The following is a 20,771-nucleotide window of genomic DNA, read 5'->3' on the forward strand; positions in this document are numbered from 1 at the left end:
ATTGATTATGTTTTAATGAGATTAATCACACTTTTGAACAGTGATTAATTGTTATTAATATGAGGTTATTATTTGATTGCATAAATACCATTTGCTTAATATTTGGATACAAATACAACTTGGTAGTCAGAATGTCATAAAGGAATGTTTTTTTAGATGTTTCACGGAACTGCAAGTCGTTGATTTGCTCAAAACTTGGTGACAGTAAGTATAGTAAGAATTACACATTTTGAAAGTATTTTCAATAATCTAGCAAACTAGGTAGAGATGTACAGTATTTTAATAGATAATGTACTAAGGACAACTTTACACAGTGCACCATTTACATCTGCATATACTCTTCCTTAGTTTAACTAATTGTTTAAACAAATAAAGCCATTTTTTATTTTGTTGGCACAGTGGGACCAGATGTGACTTGTCATGCCATTTTTGTGAAGTGTGTGTGTGTGTAAGGGAAAAGGTGCCTTGACGAGAAGCCAGTGTGTTGACGAGAGACATGACGGTTGTCAATAAAGAACGTGCCTCTCGATTCCCTCGTTACCGTCTGTCTTTTTTGCTGGGCATCATCTAATTACAAACCCTTGGTTGCACAAACATTATTATTTACCTTTTCGGATGACAGCGCTGATCTCTTTTTCGTACAAACTACCTCTAATTAGTTGGCGTTAGTTGGCGACATGAAGAACATCTCGCAGCACTTGGTCTTCTGTAATGTTAATGTCCTACATGCGGTGGCTGTCCATTTAGAAAAAAACGCAGATAAACTCAGCCAGCAGTTTGTTGTTCTCTGTTCGCTGTCCATGTAGCATTCATGCTAGCGACGCCATTCTCATGTTCATGTTTTGCTTTAAGATGCTATTTTAAACTGGATGTGCACCGATTATAAGAAAGTTTGTCGCTGCAATACTACGGTAATTGCCTCAGTTTTATCTAAAGTTCCGTCGAAGTTTGTTTTTAAAGGGCGCAGAGCACATCTCTTAATGTCAATGCTTTTGACGGCACTAATTTGAGACCCCGACGGTTATTTGCAGATCACGCACCCAGCGACTATAAGGTGGCTAACTGAATGCAGGCATGAATTGGAGCATTTGCAGTAAGCGTGACTGTACTTATCAATGTATAAAGTATAGTACCAGCAGCTTGTTTGGGCATCAGAGCTGTGGCCATGACAGTCCCAAGCAGTTTGGCCACAGCAACCCGAACACCATAGTTGGAGCCTTCCAGGGCCTTAAAACACAGTGTGGCCATGTTCTCCAGTTCTGTGGTCCACATGAATACTGCCTCGTTCTGCAGCTCGGACAGACACTGCAAAGGTACATGAAATCACAATGGAGTCATGTTAGTAGTGGTTACAGCATGTGTTTATTTTGCTTAGTCAACACAGTCAAATACTATAACAGCTACACAGCATTATATATTATATATATTCCATATTATATACAAGGTAAATGGTCTGTATCTACTGTATATAGGGCTTTAAAACACCTATATAGGGCCTTACCATACCTGCAACAATACCCAAAGTGCTTTACATTATACATCTCTTTCACACACACATTCACTCACTGATGGCGGAAGCTGCCATACAAAGTGCTAACCACGACCCATCAGAAGCAAGGTGGGCAAAGTGTCTCAAGAACATAATGGCCGTGACTAAGATGGCGAAAGCTGCTATACGAATCTGGAACCCTCAAGTTACTATAACATCTGAGCCAATATATAAAACCATAGATATAATGTATTGGTTTAACATAAAATCATATTTCTCAATAGGGGGTATTCTGTATTTTCGCTGTAAAGTTTAGCTAATATGATGACAGTACAGTATCATATCAGCACCTAGTAGAATAGTAGATGAGAATGTTTGAACTTCAAGTAGGATCAGTTATATGCTTTTGTAGAAAACCTACAAATGAAAATGATTACCGTATTTTTCGGAGTATAAGTCGCACCGGAATATAAATTGCACTTGCCAAAAATGCATAATAAAGAAAGAAAAAAAACATATATAAGTCGCACTGGAGTACAAGTCGCATTTTTTGGGGAAATTTATTTGATAAAACCCAACACCAAGAATAGACATTTGAAAGGCAATTTAAAATAAATAAAGAATAGTGAACAACAGGCTGAATAAGTGTACGTTATATGAGGCATAAATAACCAACTGAGAACGTGCCTGGTATGTTAACGTAACATATTATGGTAAGAGTCATTCAAATAACTATAACATAAATATGTGGGCTTTGTACCGAGGATGTCGTTGTGGCTTGTGCAGCCCTTTGAGACACTTGTGATTTAGGGCTATATAAATAAAGATTGATTGATTGATTGATTGATAAAGAACATGCTATACGTTTACCAAACAATCTGTCACTCCTAATCGCTAAATCCCATGAAATCTTATACGTCTAGTCTCTTACGTGAATGAGCTAAATAATATTATTTGATATTTTACGCTAATGTGTTAATAATTTCACACATAAGTCGCTCCTGAGTATAAGTCGCACCCCCGGCCAAACTATGAAAAAAACTGCAACTTTTAGTCCGAAAAATACGGTAGTTGTTGACATTATATAGTTGTATGATGCTTATACTGTGCACGGTTCACCTTTGCCACTGCACAACGCACAGCCATGGACCTGTCTGTGAGTAAAGAGCGGGCATTCTTGTAGATGTCCCTGTGACATGAAGCTGCAGCTCCACCTAGTCCATTTAGCACCTTCTGCAGACTGAGGAGTATCTCTCCTCTGCCTTGGGACTGCATAAAGCAGAAGAATTATGAAAACGGACATATATGCATCATATTCTGAAGAATGCATGCATTTACTGAGTTCCAATACACTCAAGTTGAATTTCTGTTGTCATGACTTTATTAAGATGTCATACTGTACCTCTGCACTCTTTAATGCCTTCAAAAGATTATTAATAGTGTCTGGAAAGGAGCTTCCAAGCATCCTCCCCATCTTCTCATAAAAAGCTCCGACACATGCCACTGCGGCGCTAAAATAAAAAATAATCAGATTATGTTCATGATTTGGTGAATAATCACAAATTATTATGCATTATTACATTCATGACATAACTTTTTGATTAGAGTCAATATGCTAAAAGGCCACCCTATAGAGCTAATCTGAAAGCTCCTGGCTCAACGTTATTTTAGCATAGCAGAAGTGGGTAACCCAAACTAGGCATGGGCATAATAATCAGTTAGTCGATCGCGTGCGATCAAGTAGATCAAGTCTTGCCGAAAATGAGGCAAAATGGAGTGTGATCCCTGCAACTAAAAAAGGCTCTGTTGGTTCTGTCTCACCTAGAAGAATATACAGGGCATCCGGAAAGTATTCACAGCGCTTCACTTTTTCCACATTTTGTGATGTTACAGCCTTATTCAAAAATGGAATAAATACTATTTTGTCCTCAAAATTCTAGACAATACCCCCTAATGATAATGGGAAAACATTTTTGGAGCTTTTTTAAATAATGTTTTTCTTTTTTTAAACTAACAAATCACATGCACATACTGTAGGTATTCACAACCTTTGCTCAATACTTTGTTGATGCACCTTTGGCAGAAATTACAGCCTCAATTATTTTTGAATACCATGCCTCAAGCTTGGCACACCGATCTTTGGGCAGTTTCGCCCATTCCTCTTTGCAGCACCTCATAAGGTTGGATGGGAAGCATTGTTTTTACCCAGGATGTCTCTGTACATTGCTGCATTCATCTTTCCCTCTATCCTGACTAGTCTCCCAGTTCCTGCTGCTGAAAAACATACCCGCAGCATGATACTGCCACCACCATGCTTCACTGTAGGGATGGTATTGGCCTGGTGATGAGCGGTGCCTGGTTTCCTCCAAACATGATGCCTGGCATTTATGGCAAAAAGTTCAATCTCTGTCTCATCAGACCAAAGAATTTTCTTAATCGTGGTCTGAGAGTCTTTTAGGTGCATTTTGGCAAACTATTACGAAAAAATGGCTTACGTTTGGCCACTTGACCTTAAAATCCTGAATGGTGGATTGCTGCAGAGATGGTTGTCCTTCTGTAAAATTCTCCTCAATGCTGTGTAGCTCGACAGAGTAACCATCAAGTTCTTGACCCCCTCTCTGACTCGGGCCCTTTTCCTCTAATCGCTCAGTTTAGACGGCCGGCCAGCTCTAGTATGAGTCCTGGTGGTTTCAAACATTTTTTCCATTAAATAATTATGCAGGCCACTGTGCTCATTGGGAACTTCAAGGCAGCAGATATTTTTCTGTACCCTTTCCCAGATTAGTGCCTCGAGACAATCCTATCTCGGAGATCTACAGACAATTCCTTTGACCTTATTCATGTCATGTCAATTGTAGGACTTTATATATAGACAAGTGTGTGCTTTTCTAAATCATGTCCAAGCAACTGAATTTACCACAAGTGAACTCCAATTAAGCTGTAGGAATATCTCAAGCATCAACAGTTGAAACAGGATGCCCCTGATCTCACTTTTCAGTTTCATTGCAAAGGCTATAGATACTTATGTGCATGTGCTTTATTAGTTGTTGTTTTTTTTTTTTTTAATTTGCAAAAAATAAAACTTTCTCACTTTGTCATTTTGGGGTATTGCATGTAAAATTTTGAGGAGAAAAATTAATGTATTTCATTTTGGAATAAAGCTGAAAAAATTTGGAAAAAATGAAGCGCTGTGAATACTTTCCGGATGCACAGCTAAGGGAAGTTAAGCTACATCTATGCAGAGTGGCACTATTTATGTTAAATTCTCCCATAAGGAAATACAAATGACTGGATCGGCAAAGAGTGTTACATGACCATGCAATAATTATTAGACTGCATCAGTGTCTGCCAGAGCATTATCTCTCATGTACGCTTAATCCTCCATTAAAATGCGAACCATCCTTTTGCAGAGTGACATCTGTCTTAATGACGAAATCCCTTGAATAGGGAAACATGGTATATTACTGGAACTTTAAAAAAACTGCAAAAATGCAAGGGATAATGTATTGAAGTGTATTAATTAACTCATATTATGTTGTACATATGGTGAATGTTCATATTCATCTTTGAAAAAGAAAACCTTCAAGTTTGAGTACAGAGTGGTATTTCAGTTTGAGCACATGATAAGATAAGGCACCTGCTCAGTGGCCTTGTGGCTAGAGTGTCCGCTCTGAGATCGGTCGAGTCATACTAAAGACTAAAGAAATGGGACCCATTACCTCCCTGCTTGGCACTCAGCATCAAGGGTTGGAATTGGGGGTTAAATCACCAAAATTATTCCCGAGCGCGGCCACCGCTGCTGCTCACTGCTCCCCTCACCTCCCAGGGGGTGAACAAGGGGATGGATCAAATGCAGAGGTTAATTTCACCACACCTATTGTGTGTGTGACAATCATTGGTTCCTTTACTTTAACTTAGTTTGCTATTCGCAGGCGAATTGGATCACTTCTCATAGGAAGGAGGCCCTAATTGGGACTTTGGAATGCAAAAGAGATAGCCATATCCTTGAGAGGAGACTACGTTATGACTCAAAGCAGTTGTTTTCCAGACACTTACACACAAACTTCTACTTTTATGGTCAGGTGGTGCTGTTGGGACTAAGCCCACACCCAGACAAACAAATAAGGAATATATAAACTGACGGTTTGGCAGGTTAGGAATCCTCCATTTTTGACTAAGATTCCTCCGAGTACTGCAGACCTGTTTAAATAACGCTTGCTTGTAATAAAGCAACTTTTGGTTCAGCAAAGCGTCTCTGACGTCTATTTTGATCCAACTACGCATCCCTGTCGTCCCTTGGCCCGGGAGGGGACGACAAGACCAGAATTACACTTCAGTATGAAAACAACTGCAGTAATTGAACTTCATCTTACAGTTTTGTGGGCAAGTAGGCAGGTGTGTCATCCTTGCTTTTGATGATATCATTGCATTTATCCAGCGTCTGGAAAACAGTGAATGTGTCGCCAATGCTGTAGAGGGTGGCAAGGTTTTTGGCAAGCAGTTTTCTCGTAGGTGGACCTGGAGCACTGCTGATCAGTCCGGTCAACTGATCCACAAGCTTCTTCTGCTTTTCCTTCACATCCACCTGCCGTGCAAACACAAACATTCTTAGCTGGTTGCCATCTCATGAAAGCTGCAGAAACTATGATGCAAGTCACCTTATTTGCCGCCACAAGAACTTTATCCAAAAACCGAAGCCATTCGAAAATGAAAACGGGCCTTTTTGCTTCGGTTATCTGGGCTAAAGCTTCTTCATTCAGCAGGAGACTGTGAGCCAACTCCATTGCGAGGATGTTCTGTATTGAACAGTCTTAGAATAATCAAAACATGACAGTGGCTGCACAGCGTTACGTGCATCATTATTAATCATGTAACTGAAACAACACGCTGAATGTTATATTACGTTATATTACTTACCGTGTGTATTTAAACCGCCAGACGCTCCTGTTGTGCGTTGACAGCTTACCCCAGCTGTTTGAAAGGCTAGCTAGTTAGCAGCCTCAAGCTAGCGAGTCCTTGCGATGAAAAGCTACGCTTCGCCAAATCCAGACACAGGTCAAATGATACCACCTAATATTATACACCTTGTTGTAAGACACTAATTTGTTTCAGTCAACAGCTTTACAAACATGAGCTAACCAAGTTATTCATCTTGTGTCCAGATAACCTGATTAGACGAGACTACATGGTGTCGCATTAACACGTGTCCGGTATTGAACCACTGAATAACCTGAATTTCACTCTTTCTCAAAACAAACTTCAAAGAAAAATAGAACTATAACTGTTTTTTAAATATATTACGAATTATCACCGTACGTGTTTGTTTGTTTTTAAAAACAACTGCAAGACGAATAGGAAGCTAGGAACCGTAAGTGTAATTTGTAGCTCGTCGGAAGTTATTGTCGACGAACCAAAACATTGTAGAACAACCATAGCTTTCAGTTTTTCATTTGCTGGTTTTCATTTCAATAATGTCCGACGAGGAAGACGATTATATGTCCGATGCTTTCCTCAATCAAATGTACGCGTTTGTATTGACAATATATGCGACCCCGAGAGGGACAAGCGGTAGAAAATTGAAGGCTGGATGGATGTATTGAAAACAATTACTGTCGACGTTACTATTTTGTGAGCATTCTGAAATATTGTAGGATCTAGTGTTGTTTTATCACATTGATGTAATCTCGTGACCCTGTCTGCTTACATATACATTGTGTTATGCTGTGAAATAGTACATCATCACAACTATGTATGCGAACCTGTGCAATAAGCCCACACGCCCGTGTGTGCAAAATTAGTGCAATGTGCAGTTTATACCAGCACTTTAAAAACTTGAGAATTAGCGCCTTGTAACGAGCAATGTGCAATTCTCCTCTTGTATATCTTAACTTTAAAACACTTCAGCACTTAAACATTTGAGCTCTTAAATCCAACTTTCTATGGTCATTTAATTGCTTGGCTGTCATTAGTAATATGGTTTATTGTTGATTTTTTTTTAATCTACTGTACTTTATATTATTATTGTTTTATTGTAGGTTCCAGCATCCCCCGCGATCCGCAAAAGGGACAAGCGGTAGAAAAGGGACAAGCGGTAGAAAATGGATGGATGTTGTATATGGCCTTATTGTCCCGGCGTTTAGTGCTGTCATGTTCGTTTGTGTTTGGCAGGGACGAAATATGGAAATTAGCCACTGGCTACAATCTTGCATGTTTACACCTATGTGTTCATCAATATGTTTTAAAAATCTAATTAAATCAAATCCAAAATGTGTTACTAAATCAATGTTATTACACAGCATAGCACTGTATAAATGAACATTTCACATTTCCCTTAAACTAACTCTAAATATTGTATTCATATCTAAACACAATAGTGTGTTTACTGCAAGTACAGCATTTTTTGCATCAATTATAATCACCTTATGCTATTATAATATATTGTACCCTTCCATTCTATGTCAGACAAGACGTCAAACCAGGTGTTTCCAAGGTGAGGCGAGTACAAGAAGCCCTAAAACGTGAGGAAAAGCACAAAGAGAGCAACATTAAAAACCGTCAAAAAACCTTCAAAGAGCAAGAAAAGGAAAGTCGTGAAGCAGCTTTACAGAGCTCCATTAGTAATGAGAATAAGGGATTTGCACTTTTGAAGAAAATGGGTTACAAAGCTGGACAAGGCCTTGGAAAAGAAGGCATGATTTTTTTTCTCTTATTGATTTTTAAAATTCTATTGTATTTTTTCCATGTATTCATAATAATATGTGTGCTTTTTTTCAGGGGCGGGCAGAATAGATCCAATTCCACTCAATATTAAAACTGGTAAGACGTTGTTTTTGTTCCGCTTGATACAGTATAAGTGTCGTCTGCTCATTATTTGTACATATAACTTGTATCCTTTAAAAAATAGACAGAGGTGGCATTGGGATGGAAGAGGCAAAGAAGCGAAAAGCTGAGGAGGAACTGGAGCACTATCGGAAAAAAGTACAGGCCAAACAAAAGAATGAGACCAAATCACTGGAAGACTTTCGGTAAAAACTGAAACAGAAACTCCTTGGCCTTTGAGCACTGTGCAATCCCACAATGTTTCACAGTATGTCTCATCTCTAGGTCGAGAGTTAGAACTGAGAGAGAGGAGCGAAAGATTGAAGGGGACCTCAGAAGAAGTCAGCGAGCCTGTGAGCATTTGGATTCTCAAAAGGTTGGACAATGTTTGGTTATAGCGCAAAATCATATTGACAATTATTGACATAATCCACCAGTACAGAAAAATGACAGATGATTATTTGGAAGCAACAATTGCGCCTTTCAGTTTGTAAATTATTTTGACAATGTTTCCTTTGATTTCAGGGCATCACAGTCCCTCGGGAAGAATGGTATTGGCCTAAAGTTGAAAATGAAGAAGAGGTTGATGGTCTTCAATTGGAGGAGGAAGCCAGGGAGGAAGATATTGCGGAATTAACTGTTAGTATTTATTTATTATTGTAAAATAATTACCAACCATATATTTTGTGCAGTATTCAATCCAATATGATAATATGGAGCAGTAAAGGTTATTGTTATGGTTATGGTGTTAGTTTATTCCGAACATGCATACAATTACAATATGACACATCACATAATTACAGTTTTTCACTACAGCATATAATTGTTGTTATGTGAGGCACCAAAACCCACAAACGTCACATGCGGCCTGTTCACCTGCCTGTATGTGTTATGGTTGAAGGGTTTCATATCAAACAATACAGGAGAGTTAATAATGCTTGTACTGCCTGAGGTTACACAAAATAACTGTCATTAATTCAGATTATTATTTCTTTCAGTCCTTTGACCAACTACAGATTTTGACTTCATATTTAAGAGGAATCCATTTTTACTGCATATGGTGTGGAACTACCTATAATGGTAAGCTAATAATACACTTGTAGTTGTTTTCACCTCTTGTTGGCGGACATGTTTCCTTCTTTCCAGATGAAGAAGATCTTTCTTCTAACTGTCCTGGGGATACTGCAGCAGACCATGAATGATCATAGCAAAAATATATTATGTGCAGTAGTTACGAGCAGGATGCTACTTTTATGTTGTGAAACAGACAATAACAAGGTGCTCTTTGCAAAATAATGGGCTGTGTACTGAAGCAAAACTGTTTTTATCAAATTGGATACAACATCTGACATACAATATTTTTCTGTTTGGGGACATTTTTTGGTAAATATTAGTTAGTGATTTTTAACAATGTGATGTACATATAGGTTTATGTCAATGTTCAGTCCAGCATCCTCTTGCCCAAAGTTATCTGGGATAGGCTCAAGCTCACCTGTGATCCGTGTGAAGAAAAGTTGTACGGTAAATATATAGAAGCTAAAAGTTTACAAGATCATTTATTTTGCCTTTAGAAATGGGTGACTAGTTGTTATGCTTAATCCAGTTGTAAAGACAAACTAATGTTATTAACAAGTTATATTATGTTTGCTTCTACTGTATTTGCTACATTAAAGTGTTGAGTAAATGTGTATGCCCATTCATATACGTACTGTACAGGCCAATCTCAATAACAGTGAACAGTGCATACTAAAAAAGTATATTTATTTCTGTATAAGTAGCATTTTTTGTGAAAAACCTAGTTTTCAACATTTCATAAATTAAAGAAAGTTGTCTAAAAGTTAAATATTATAAACTACACTGCAAAATCTGCTTAAAACAAATAAGACAACTTCTCTTACCTCAAGCAACACAAATCTACCAATGAGATAATAAACAATTGCTTGGTTGTAATTCTTATAATTAGAAAATTTTTCTCGTGACTTGAAGAATAAAATGAGTCCTAGAAAAAGGAGTCAGGTCTAATTTTAAACAAGCTGTTCATTTTGCATAGCTTAAGCCAATTGCTCTTATTCGATTCATAAATTCAGATAAAATGTACTTTTATGAGAATAGATGCAAGAAAAAATAATATATATTCTAGATCTAAGATTGTTCTTTATTGATATGAAATACTGTATGTGCTTTAGCCTCTAAAAATTATAAATTGTTTTAATGTAATACCTTTTTTAGCAGAAATCCAATGATTCCTAGATCTTAAAAAAAATAAAGACCCGCAGTACGTAATTTGTTATACAATTATTGTCCAATTAGCCTAACATACATATTTTTTTAATAAGGGATGAATTCAAAGCGGTCATGGAAAACTGACACATGCACAAGGAAAACATCCAAACTTCACAAAGACGCTCAAACAGATATGCAAACTCAGATCTACTAACTTTGCAGCCAACATGCTTACCATTAGGCCAAGGGTGTTTGAGATAATATACTGTGTGTATATATATATATATATATATATACATATATATATATATATATATATATACATTATATATATATATATACATATATATATATATATATGTATATATATGTATATATATATATATATATATATATATATAAGGTATATATATGTGTATGTATGTATGTAAATATACATTTACTTATATATATATAAATATATATATATATATACATACCTACATACATACATACATACATATACATATATATATGTATGTATGTATGTAAATATATATATATATATATTTACTTATATATATATATATAAGTAAATATATATATATTTACTTATATATATATATATATATATATACATACATACATATATATGTATGTATGTATATATAAATATATATGTATGTATGTATATATATTTATATATGTATATATATATATATATATATATATGTATGTACATATATATATATATATATATATATATATATATATATATATATATATATATATATATATGTATATATATATATATATATATATATATATATATATATATATATATATATACACATACAGTACAGGCCAAAATTTTGGACACACCTTCTCTGGACACACCTTCTCCTCATTCAATGCATTTCCTTTATTTTCATGACTATTTATATGTATTATTTCATCGAATGAAATAATACATTTATATTGATATGAATTTACTTTACTTTTACAATATGCAGAGGGTCAATTACGACTGAACTGTGGCCCCCGGAACGCACTTTGGCCGCACAGTTGTCAAGTGCAGGCCTGCACTTGGCAACTGTGCGGCCCTCATTCATTTGTTTTTTTGTTTTTTCGCTTAAAATACATGTTACAATAGATGTATGTTCTGTGTGTGTCTGTTCTTGAATTTAAAAAGTTAGGTAACCAGTTTTAGTTTGAACTTCATAATATGAGGTTTAACTTGTCAAAGAAAAAACAACACATTTCTGGGAACATTTCATAAGAACTGGCTCGTTATACTTACCTAATAGGAGATTATTTTTCTCGTGGAAAAAAATTGCTGAACAAAATATGTTTTTCTTTTTAGAGAAGAAAAATAAACAAACGTAGTTTTACTTTTTTGAAATGTATTTTTTTCAGTGTACCAGTTCGCGGTCTCATCAAGAAATAAACAAAAACAACTTGTTGAGCCTTTAATAACGTCTTCTAACTTCTGCACGATATTCTAATTATGAGATGCACTTTATAGGTTTAGTCACCGTAATAAACAGTGCTGGGATGTGAACTACATTTCCTGTGAGTCGTAGCTGTACTGTTGACTTCCTGGACGTTTTTTGTGTGGTGCTTTTTTTTTTTTAAATGTGTTAAGATTTATAAAAACACACGCTATTGGCGCTTATTTTGTATAAACTTCATCATCGCACGACTTGTTCTTCTATTTAATAAATGTTTAAATAGAAAGTTATGGATTTTTGGATTACACGTGAAGGCACCATTCGGAGGGTGACTGGTTTTCATTTCGAGAACTCGAAACCGAAACCTATGCGTGTGCTGGAGTTGACACAGCACACTCGTATGGGCGCCGACCGCCGAATAATTCGGACTCTTAAATATATTTTTTTTACACATGACGATTAATTAACGATGGATGCTGACGATTACGTAGCCAAACTAAACACTTACATTCAAAGACATGATTTGAAACACCACTATGAAGACGCAGGAACTGAAGGCCCGGATCACATTAAAAAGTGAGTTGAAATAACATATTTGGGATGTATTTAAGGAGTTGTTCACTAATGAAAATTGATATTGTAAACAAAATACTTCAATGTTGTGTGTGTTCAATTGTTAAACGTTAATGCAGTGGTTGTGTGGAACATTTTTGTGTTCACAGATTTGCCATAAAAGCTGTTGTCAATGGTAAGGCCTACCTAGAAGGAGTGGGAAAAAAAAAGAAGGAAGCCAAACAAAAGGCTGCCAAGCATGCTCTACAGGGCTTATTGAAAGAGGTTATTATTTAGATGGTCAATAACATCACTTTATGTGTTTATTTTTGTGGTAACATTAAATTAATGTAGATTATGTTGTATGTTGACAGACAGAGAGTGCATCAGATTCCTCTGTGGGACTGGTCCATTCTCATGATGATCATGTATCCTGGCTCCATTCTTACGGTAAAAAAATCAACATGCAGATCACCTGTCACGAGTCCACCAAAGGCACGACTTTTCAGTAAGTTACAATAATGTCCTTATAAGCTATGTTGCGCAGCGCTATAGATTACTGTTTTAGACTATATGTTTTGTATAACAGATGTAGATTTTTGGTTGGAAAGATTGAGTATCCGGATGCAACTGGGACAACAAAGAAGGAAGCTGAGGAAGAAGCTGCAAAACTTGCTTATCTTAAGATAAATGCTTCAGTGGTAAGTAATCATGAATGGTAATCTTGTACACACATGTCTTTTACCTCCCCTACTATGCAAAAAGGGCCTTTTTTTATGTTGTTTAATCTTAGGAGATGCCACAATATGAGACACTATGCGATACATTCAGGAGCTGACTGGGACAAAAATTTACCGCTGGACTTTTTGTTTCAGACTGGCCCGCTGCATTCCCAGAAAGCCCCAACTGTTTTACTATTCAACTTAGTGGTGTCAAAAGTATTGATACTTTGGTGCCAAAACGTAAAAAATACATCCATACCTGCCTTTTTCAGTATCGTCAGTGCTGGATACGGCAAAACACCCCCCCCCCCCCCCCCCCCGCTAGCTGCATCAATTCTCGACGTCTTAGCACTGAGTTAGTGCAGAAAAATAACATGTGGTCTTAAAAAATATATCCAGTGTTTCCTGTATATTCAGTTATTCGTGGAAGACTGTCACATATGCGGATTTGGCGCTTCACTCATAACAAATTACAATGGATCTGTGGCAGTGTAGCACAACTGTAAGTGTGGCGTAACTCAGCTCGGTTTGCCAGGGCAGATGAGAGCAGAGCTCCGCCACCACAAGCCCAGGTAGTGTACCTTACCACAGCGTGAACTAAACCTCCATGAGTGTGCAATCTAACTTTTATTACTTATGTAAGTGCTAAGAAAACACAGCAAGGAGACACCCTTCCATTGTTTGGCAACTTTTTGAAGACCACTCGTTTACTTATTTCACCGGTGAGACAAAGTGTGATTCATGGTGACTCACAGTCAGTATGTGTCCATGCACTAAGTTCGTCCAATTTCTCAAATAGTTTGTCTCTAAATAAGCATTGTACAACCCATGGAAACACCTTAATCTGTTCGGTTTTTGTAAAGTCGGACTCATACGCCTGGGTAATGCGATTGAAAACCAGATCTTTCGACCGCCATAGAGGACCCTTCGTATTGCGCATGCGCCAGTCTCAACATGCGGGATACAACCCGGAAGCAGATACCATTCAATAAAAATATAAACAATTGTAATGAAGAGGAGACTTTATTTGCTTCACAAAGTAAAAGAACATAACATTTTAAAGTGCATCGATTAGGGAAAAAAAATAGACAGATTTATTTAGGAGGGTAGCAAAGGGAAATGTAAAATTGAGACTCCCAAACGAAATACGAATGAGATGAAGGAGAACCAAGCAGGTATATTAAAGGTGAATATTAAAGTGCACACAAACCTCTTCACGCTGCATTTGTACACTCCAAACAATAACTCTGTATTCCACACAACTGGCTAGATAGTCCAGAACAATAGCAACCTTCATGTGGAACAGTATCAGTCTAGGCACGAACAGTCTTTTCCTTCGGCTGTAAAACTCCTTCCATTAATCCACAGAGCCTTATCAATGAACTCTGAGACATTAGAAAATGTTGTTACCATGATTCTCCGTCTGAAAATTCCTGCGAAATAAACTCTCTGCCGCCGGTCTTTCTTTGCTGCGCACCTTCATCTGCTCCAATACATTCTTGGTAGTAGCGTCTCGTTCGTAGCGCAATATAAGATAATTTCCTGATGCTGTCTGCAATTTAACATCAGCATAGCCATTACAGACGTATTATTTGTAATCTGTCCCAATATTACAGCGGACATCACGTACTACTTGTATGGGGCTGCCGAACCCTAGTGTGAGGTCATAGGTCAACCTGAAAAGCAATACATTTATCCGCGCTAAAGGGAAATGAGCCCCCCCCACTTCCATCGAGGTGATTTTTACTGTTTTATTGACATTTTCTTCGCTCTATGCAGCACTCATTTTTAGTTTCTCTTTTCACTCCATGCAGAGAATTAACAGCGAGACAGCAGGATGCGGCAACCAAACTTGATAGTTGATATTGTTACGTGATTGGCTGTTTAGTGTGTCCCTCCCATTGCTCAGAGATCACTGACTGTTTTGTTAGGTTATCGGAGCGTGAGTTCCTGTGTTCATAGAACCAACCTTGCTTCACAACTTTCTGATTCTTCCGACCAAAAAATATGTATACAGTTTATCGAACGTTTTATCAAACATATTTTTTATTGATATCGATTATGTGTCTATCGCCATATATATCATACTTGCCAACCTTGAGACCTCCGATTTCGGGAGGTGGGGGGTGGGGGGTGTGGTCGGGGGTGGGGGTGGGGCGGGACGTGGTTGTGGCGGGGGCGTGATTGGGGGCGTGGTTAAGAGGGAGGAGTATATTTACAGCTAGAATTCACCAACTCGAGTATTTCATTCATATATGTATGTATGTATGTATGAAATACTTGACTTTCAGTGAATTCTAGCTATATATATATTTATTTATTTTATTATATATATAAATAAAATAAATACTTGAATTTTAGTGTTCATTTATTTACACATATACACACACATAACACTCATCTACTCATTGTTGTACTTGAAAGTACAATGCAATACAATTCCGGGGCAATGGCGCCTATCAAATACACAGTAATGAAAACACAGTTGTTCTACTAACTGTACTGTGTGTTATGAGAGTAGAGTATGTGTGTGTGTGGCCCTTTAATAGGTGACAACATGTGAGGTGAAAGACGTCAGTGAGTGTGTGGGCGAGAGAAGAGAGGGAGCGGTAGCGAGTGCGGGGAGGGACTAGTTGGTTTTGTGTTGGATTGGCTGAGTGCAAGCAATCAATAAAGCAAGATTTGCAACTAATCGCTGGACTCATCATTCACCCTAAAGTCGTCCGCTGTGGAGACCCACTGCCGGGTAAGGTGAAAGGTGTTGCCTCGAGCATACATCGGCCCTGGAGAAGTGTCTCCCCTGCGCTCTTAGACTATGGTCTCGTTCTTCTGCTTCGTCTCCTTGTGTGCGCACACTGGACTCAGCTCCGCATGGAGCTGGAGGGGGCGTGGCCTCCAGCTCCGGCTGAATTCCGGGAGATTTTCGGGAGAAAATTTCTTCCGGGAGGTTTTTGGGAGAGGCGCTGAATTTCGGGAGTCTCCCGGAAAATCCGGGAGGCTTGGCAAGTATGATATATATTGATATTGTTTTATTGCCCCAGCCCTATTAGTAAGGAGGCACCACTCTACTAAAGCCATCACTATTATTTTATTTATGTCAAGACTGGAGATGAGAAACCCTCTTCTACCTCCAGTCAACAAATAGAAGACATGAGGAAAAGTATATCGGAGATTTGGTAAGCACACACTATTGGTATCATTTGGTCTGATAGCTAACAGTTTGTTAACTGATTTGATCAATATCTACCTGTTTCTTTGGTACTGCAGTGGCAAGACACACAATTTGAAGACCAAAGATGACTTTGTTGAGCCAAATTTTATCGGACGCGTCCTCTCCATCTGTCAGAGAACAAATCGCATTCCTAATTTCATCGAAATGGAGAGATGTGGCCCTCCTCATGACCTTAGGTATTGCTCATCCTGAGTATAACATCCCAATCTCTACATTAATGATGTCAAATGTTCCCTTCCTGTCAACGCAGATTTGTCTTCAAGTTAGTGATCGATGGACAACACTACCCTGCGTGTGAGGGGAAGAGTATTAAGGAAGCGAAGCAAAAGGCTGCTCAGTTGGCCTTATCTGACCTTTGTAAGGGTTTGGACAGTGAGGTATTGCTTTTTTACTGATATATTTTTTTTAAATGATGTACTGCATACAAACCAACGTTAATACGTTCTAGGTCGTTCTTCCATTTGTTAAAATTTTTAACAATTTTCCACTTCCATCCATCCATCCATCTTCTTCCGCTTATCCGAGGTCGGGTCGCGGGGGCAGCAGCCTAAGCAGGGAAGCCCAGACTTCCCTCTCCCCAGCCACTTCGTCCAGCTCCTCCCGGGGGATCCCGAGGCGTTCCCAGGCCAGCCGGGAGACATAGTCTTCCCAACGTGTCCTGGGTCTTCCCCGTGGCCTCCTACCGGTCGGACATGCCCTAAACACCTCCTTAGGGAGGCGCTCGGGTGGCATCCTGACCAGATGCCCGAACCACCTCAGCTGGCTCCTCTCGATGTGGAGGAGCAGCGGCTTTACTTTGAGGCCCCCCCGGATGACAGAGCTTCTCACCCTATCTCTAAGGGAGAGCCCCGCCACCCGGCGGAGGAAACTCATTTCGGCCGCTTGTACCCGTGATCTTGTCCTTTCGGTCATAACCCAAAGCTCATGACCATAGGTGAGGATGGGAACGTAGATCGACCGGTAAATTGAGAGCTTTGCCTTCCGGCTCAGCTCCTTCTTCACCACAACGGATCGATACAGCGTCCGCATTACTGAAGACGCCGCACTGATCCGCCTGTCGATCTCACGATCCACTCTTCCCTCACTCGTGAACAAGACTCCGAGGTACTTGAACTCCTCCACTTGGGGCAAGATCTCCTCCCCAACCCGGAGATGGCACTCCACCCTTTTCCGGGCGAGAACCATGGACTCGGACTTGGAGGTGCTGATTATCATCCCAGTCGCTTCACACTCAGCTGCGAACCGATCCGGTGAGAGCTGAAGATCCTGGCCAGATGAAGCCATCAGGACCAAATCATCTGCAAAAAGCAGAGACCTAATCCTGCAGCCACCAAACCGGATCCCCTCAACGCCTTGACTGCGCCTAGAAATTCTGTCCATAAAAGTTATGAACAGAATCAGTGACAAAGGGCAGCCTTGGCGGAGTCCAACCCTCACCGGAAACGTGTCCGACTTACTGCCGGCAATGCGGACCAAGCTCTGACACTGATCATACAGGGAGCGGACCGCCACAATCAGACAGTCCGAAACCCCATACTCTCTGAGCACTCCCCACAGGACTTCCCGAGGGACACGGTCGAATGCCTTCTCCAAGTCCACAAAGCACATGTAGACTGGTTGGGCAAACTCCCATGCACCCTCAAGGACCCTGCCGAGAGTATAGAGCTGGTCCACAGTTCCACGACCAGGACGAAAACCACACTGTTCCTCCTGAATCCGAGGTTCGACTATCCGGCGTAGCCTCCTCTCCAGTACACCTGAATAGACCTTACCGGGAAGGCTGAGGAGTGTGATCCCACGATAGTTAGAACACACCCTCCGGTTCCCCTTTTTAAAGAGAGGAACCACCACCCCGGTCTGCCAATCCAGAGGTACTGCCCCCGATGTCCACGCGATGCTGCAGAGTCTTGTCAACCAAGACAGCCCTACAGCATCCAGAGCCTTAAGGAACTCCGGGCGGATCTCATCCACCCCCGGGGCCTTGCCACCGAGGAGCTTTTTAACTACCTCAGCAACCTCAGCCCCAGAAATAGGAGAGCCCACCACAGATTCCCCAGGCACTGCTTCCTCATAGGAAGACGTGTTGGTGGGTTTGAGGAGGTCTTCGAAGTATTCCCTCCACCGATCCACAACTTCCGCAGTCGAGGTCAGCAGAACACCATCCGCACCATACACGGTGTTGGTAGTGCACTGCTTCCCCTTCCTGAGGCGGCGGATGGTGGTCCAGAATCGCTTCGAAGCCGTCCGGAAGTCGTTTTCCATGGCTTCCCCGAACTCCTCCCATGTCCGAGTTTTTGCCTCCGCGACCGCTTAAGCCGCACACCGCTTGGCCTGTCGGTACCTGTCCGCTGCCTCAGGAGTCCCATGAGCCAAAAGAACCCGATAGGACTCCTTCTTCAGCTTGACGGCATCCCTCACCGCCGGTGTCCACCAACGGGTTCTAGGATTACCGCCACGACAGGCACCAACTACCTTGCGGCCACAGCTCCAATCAGCCGCCTCGACAATAGAGGTGCGGAACATGGTCCACTCGGACTCAATGTCCAGCACCTCCCTCGTGACATGTTCAAAGTTCTTCCGGAGGTGGGAATTGAAACTCTCTCTGACAGGAGACTCTGCCAGACGTTCCCAGCAAACCCTCACAATGCGTTTGGGCCTGCCAGGTCTGTCCGGCATCCTCCCCCACCATCGCAGCCAACTCACCACCAGGTGGTGATCGGTAGAAAGCTCCGCCCCTCTCTTCACCCGAGTGTCCAAAACATGAGGCCGCAAATCCGATGACACAACTACAAAGTCGATCATAGAACTGCGGCCTAGGGTGTCCTGGTGCCAAGTGCACATATGGACACCCTTATGCTTGAACATGGTGTTCGTTATGGACAATCCGTGACGGGCACAAAAGTCCAATAACAAAACACCACTTGGGTTCAGATCCGGGCGGCCATTCTTCCCAATCACGCCTCTCCAGGTTTCACTGTCGTTGCCAATATGAGCGGTGAAGTCCCCAGTAGAACGAGGGAATCACCCGGGGGAGCACTCTCAAGTACTCCCTCGAGTGAATCCAAAAAGGGTGGGTACTCTGAGCTGCTGCTTGGCGCGTAAGCGCAAACAACAGTCAGGACCCGTCCCCCCCACCCGAAGGCGGAGGGAAGCTACCCTCTCGTCCACCGGGTTGAACTCCAACATGCAGGCTCTGAGCCGGGGGGCAACAAGAATTGCCACCCCAGCCCGTCGCCTCTCACTGCTGGCAACGCCAGAGTGGAAGAGAGTCCAGCCCCTCTCGAGAGAACTGGTTCCAGAGCCCTTGCTGTGCGTCGAGGTGAGTCCGACTATATCCAACCGGAACTTCTCTACCTCGCGCACTAGCTCAGGCTCCTTCCCCCCCAGCGAGGTGACGTTCCACGTCCCAAGAGCTAGCTTCTGTAGCCGAGGATCGGACCGCCAAGTGCCCTACCTTCGGCTACCGCCCAGCTCACATTGCACCCGACCTCTATGGCCCCTGCTATGGGTGGTGAGCCCATTGGAGGGGGGACCCACGTTGCCTCTTCGGGCTGTGCCCGGCCGGGCCCCATGGGGACAGGCCCGGCCACCAGGCGCTCGCCATCGTGCCCCAACTCCGGGCCTGGCTCCGGAGGGGGGCCCCGGTGACCCGCGTCCGGGCGAGGGAAATCTGAGTCTCGGTTCTTGCATTTCCATAGAAGTCTTCGAGCTGCTCTTTGTCTGATCCCTCACCTAGGACCTGTTTGTCTTGGGAGACCCTACCAGGGGGCATGGAAGCCCCCGGACAACATAGCTCCTAGGATCATTGGGACACGCAAACTCCTCTACCACGTTAAGGTGGCAGCTCAGAGAGGATTTTCCACTTCATTATTAAAATTAATGTTTTAGGTTTTATAGTACAATGTTGTAAAATGATCTGAATAAATATTCCCCCTTTTGTGTTAGCCGCTAAAGTTAGACAGTTAATTCTACCTATACTGTACATTACTTCATAAACATGAACAAGTTTCTGCAAATATTCTATTATATCATATGGGAAAACTGAAGAAAATACGCTTTGATACATTGTAAAGTAGGGATGTGGCGAATAGTATCAGACGATTTCCATAAAAATGTATGTGATTTCGATTGCCATTTAAGGATTTTCAATGCTGATCACAAACACTGATCCCCTCTGGCTGATACATATTTATTTTTAGTGCCACAGTTGAAAAGCTAGCATGTAATTATGTGTCTCCATACACAGTGTGGAGCTGCTAAACATGTTACACACCGAGAACAAGACAGGAGTAGTCATGCTAACT

At 40.9% G+C, this 20,771-nt stretch overlaps 3 protein-coding genes across 5 annotated transcripts; 2 read left to right on the forward strand and 1 right to left on the reverse strand.

The window, feature by feature from the left end:
* Window positions 1–85: 85 nt before the first annotated feature.
* Window positions 86–7,144, reverse strand: LOC140678531 (HEAT repeat-containing protein 5B-like). Of its 2 annotated transcripts, none has more exons than XM_072912800.1 (6): window positions 6,407–7,144; window positions 6,148–6,299; window positions 5,863–6,074; window positions 2,892–3,000; window positions 2,609–2,758; window positions 86–1,305 (listed from the first exon to the last, which is right to left on the reverse strand). In XM_072912800.1, exons 2-6 carry the CDS (start codon window positions 6,271–6,273, stop codon window positions 1,048–1,050), a joined length of 855 nt encoding a protein of 284 aa, XP_072768901.1. In that variant the 5' UTR covers window positions 6,274–6,299; window positions 6,407–7,144; the 3' UTR covers window positions 86–1,047. The 2 variants fall into 2 exon arrangements, with proteins under 2 accessions (XP_072768901.1, XP_072768900.1); XM_072912799.1 differs by having other exon boundaries at window positions 1,011–1,305; window positions 6,148–6,285; window positions 6,407–7,140.
* LOC140678532 (G patch domain-containing protein 11-like) lies at window positions 6,887–9,992 on the forward strand. 2 transcript variants are annotated; one of them, XM_072912801.1, is made up of 8 exons: window positions 6,887–7,010; window positions 7,952–8,178; window positions 8,264–8,305; window positions 8,394–8,514; window positions 8,594–8,684; window positions 8,834–8,947; window positions 9,307–9,388; window positions 9,455–9,992. In XM_072912801.1, the coding sequence occupies exons 1-8, from the start codon at window positions 6,961–6,963 to the stop codon at window positions 9,508–9,510; spliced, it is 783 nt and encodes a 260-aa protein (XP_072768902.1). In that variant the 5' UTR covers window positions 6,887–6,960; the 3' UTR covers window positions 9,511–9,992. The 2 variants fall into 2 exon arrangements, with proteins under 2 accessions (XP_072768902.1, XP_072768903.1); XM_072912802.1 differs by having other exon boundaries at window positions 6,979–7,117.
* A 2,161-nt stretch (window positions 9,993–12,153) lies between these two features.
* On the forward strand, window positions 12,154–17,357 carry LOC140678530 (interferon-induced, double-stranded RNA-activated protein kinase-like). The gene is made up of 7 exons (XM_072912798.1): window positions 12,154–12,537; window positions 12,684–12,798; window positions 12,888–13,021; window positions 13,103–13,214; window positions 16,338–16,411; window positions 16,503–16,643; window positions 16,718–17,357. Exons 1-7 carry the CDS (start codon window positions 12,431–12,433, stop codon window positions 16,860–16,862), a joined length of 828 nt encoding a protein of 275 aa, XP_072768899.1. The 5' UTR covers window positions 12,154–12,430; the 3' UTR covers window positions 16,863–17,357.
* Window positions 17,358–20,771: the final 3,414 nt, after the last annotated feature.

The sequence above is a fragment of the Nerophis lumbriciformis genome, unplaced genomic scaffold (assembly GCF_033978685.3).
Source record: "Nerophis lumbriciformis unplaced genomic scaffold, RoL_Nlum_v2.1 HiC_scaffold_984, whole genome shotgun sequence".
Taxonomy (NCBI): Eukaryota; Metazoa; Chordata; class Actinopteri; order Syngnathiformes; family Syngnathidae; genus Nerophis; species Nerophis lumbriciformis.

Bases quoted from the DNA above. Each gene is read 5' to 3' on its own strand.
- LOC140678532 (XM_072912801.1), top strand. From the start codon at position 6,961: ATGTCCGACGAGGAAGACGATTATATGTCCGATGCTTTCCTCAATCAA. The intron at 7,011-7,951 runs GTACGCGTTTGT...ATTCTATGTCAG, and splicing joins GATGCTTTCCTCAATCAAAT to ACAAGACGTCAAACCAGGTG. The intron at 8,948-9,306 runs GTTAGTATTTAT...TATTTCTTTCAG, and splicing joins AAGATATTGCGGAATTAACT to TCCTTTGACCAACTACAGAT.
- LOC140678531 (XM_072912800.1), bottom strand. From the start codon at position 6,273: ATGGAGTTGGCTCACAGTCTCCTGCTGAATGAAGAAGCTTTAGCCCAG. The intron at 6,075-6,147 runs GTGACTTGCATC...TTTGCACGGCAG, and splicing joins TTCTTGTGGCGGCAAATAAG to GTGGATGTGAAGGAAAAGCA. The intron at 2,759-2,891 runs GTACAGTATGAC...TGCTTTATGCAG, and splicing joins AGGCATTAAAGAGTGCAGAG to TCCCAAGGCAGAGGAGAGAT.
- LOC140678530 (XM_072912798.1), top strand. From the start codon at position 12,431: ATGGATGCTGACGATTACGTAGCCAAACTAAACACTTACATTCAAAGA. The intron at 12,799-12,887 runs GTTATTATTTAG...GTATGTTGACAG, and splicing joins TACAGGGCTTATTGAAAGAG to ACAGAGAGTGCATCAGATTC. The intron at 13,215-16,337 runs GTAAGTAATCAT...ATTTATGTCAAG, and splicing joins TTAAGATAAATGCTTCAGTG to ACTGGAGATGAGAAACCCTC.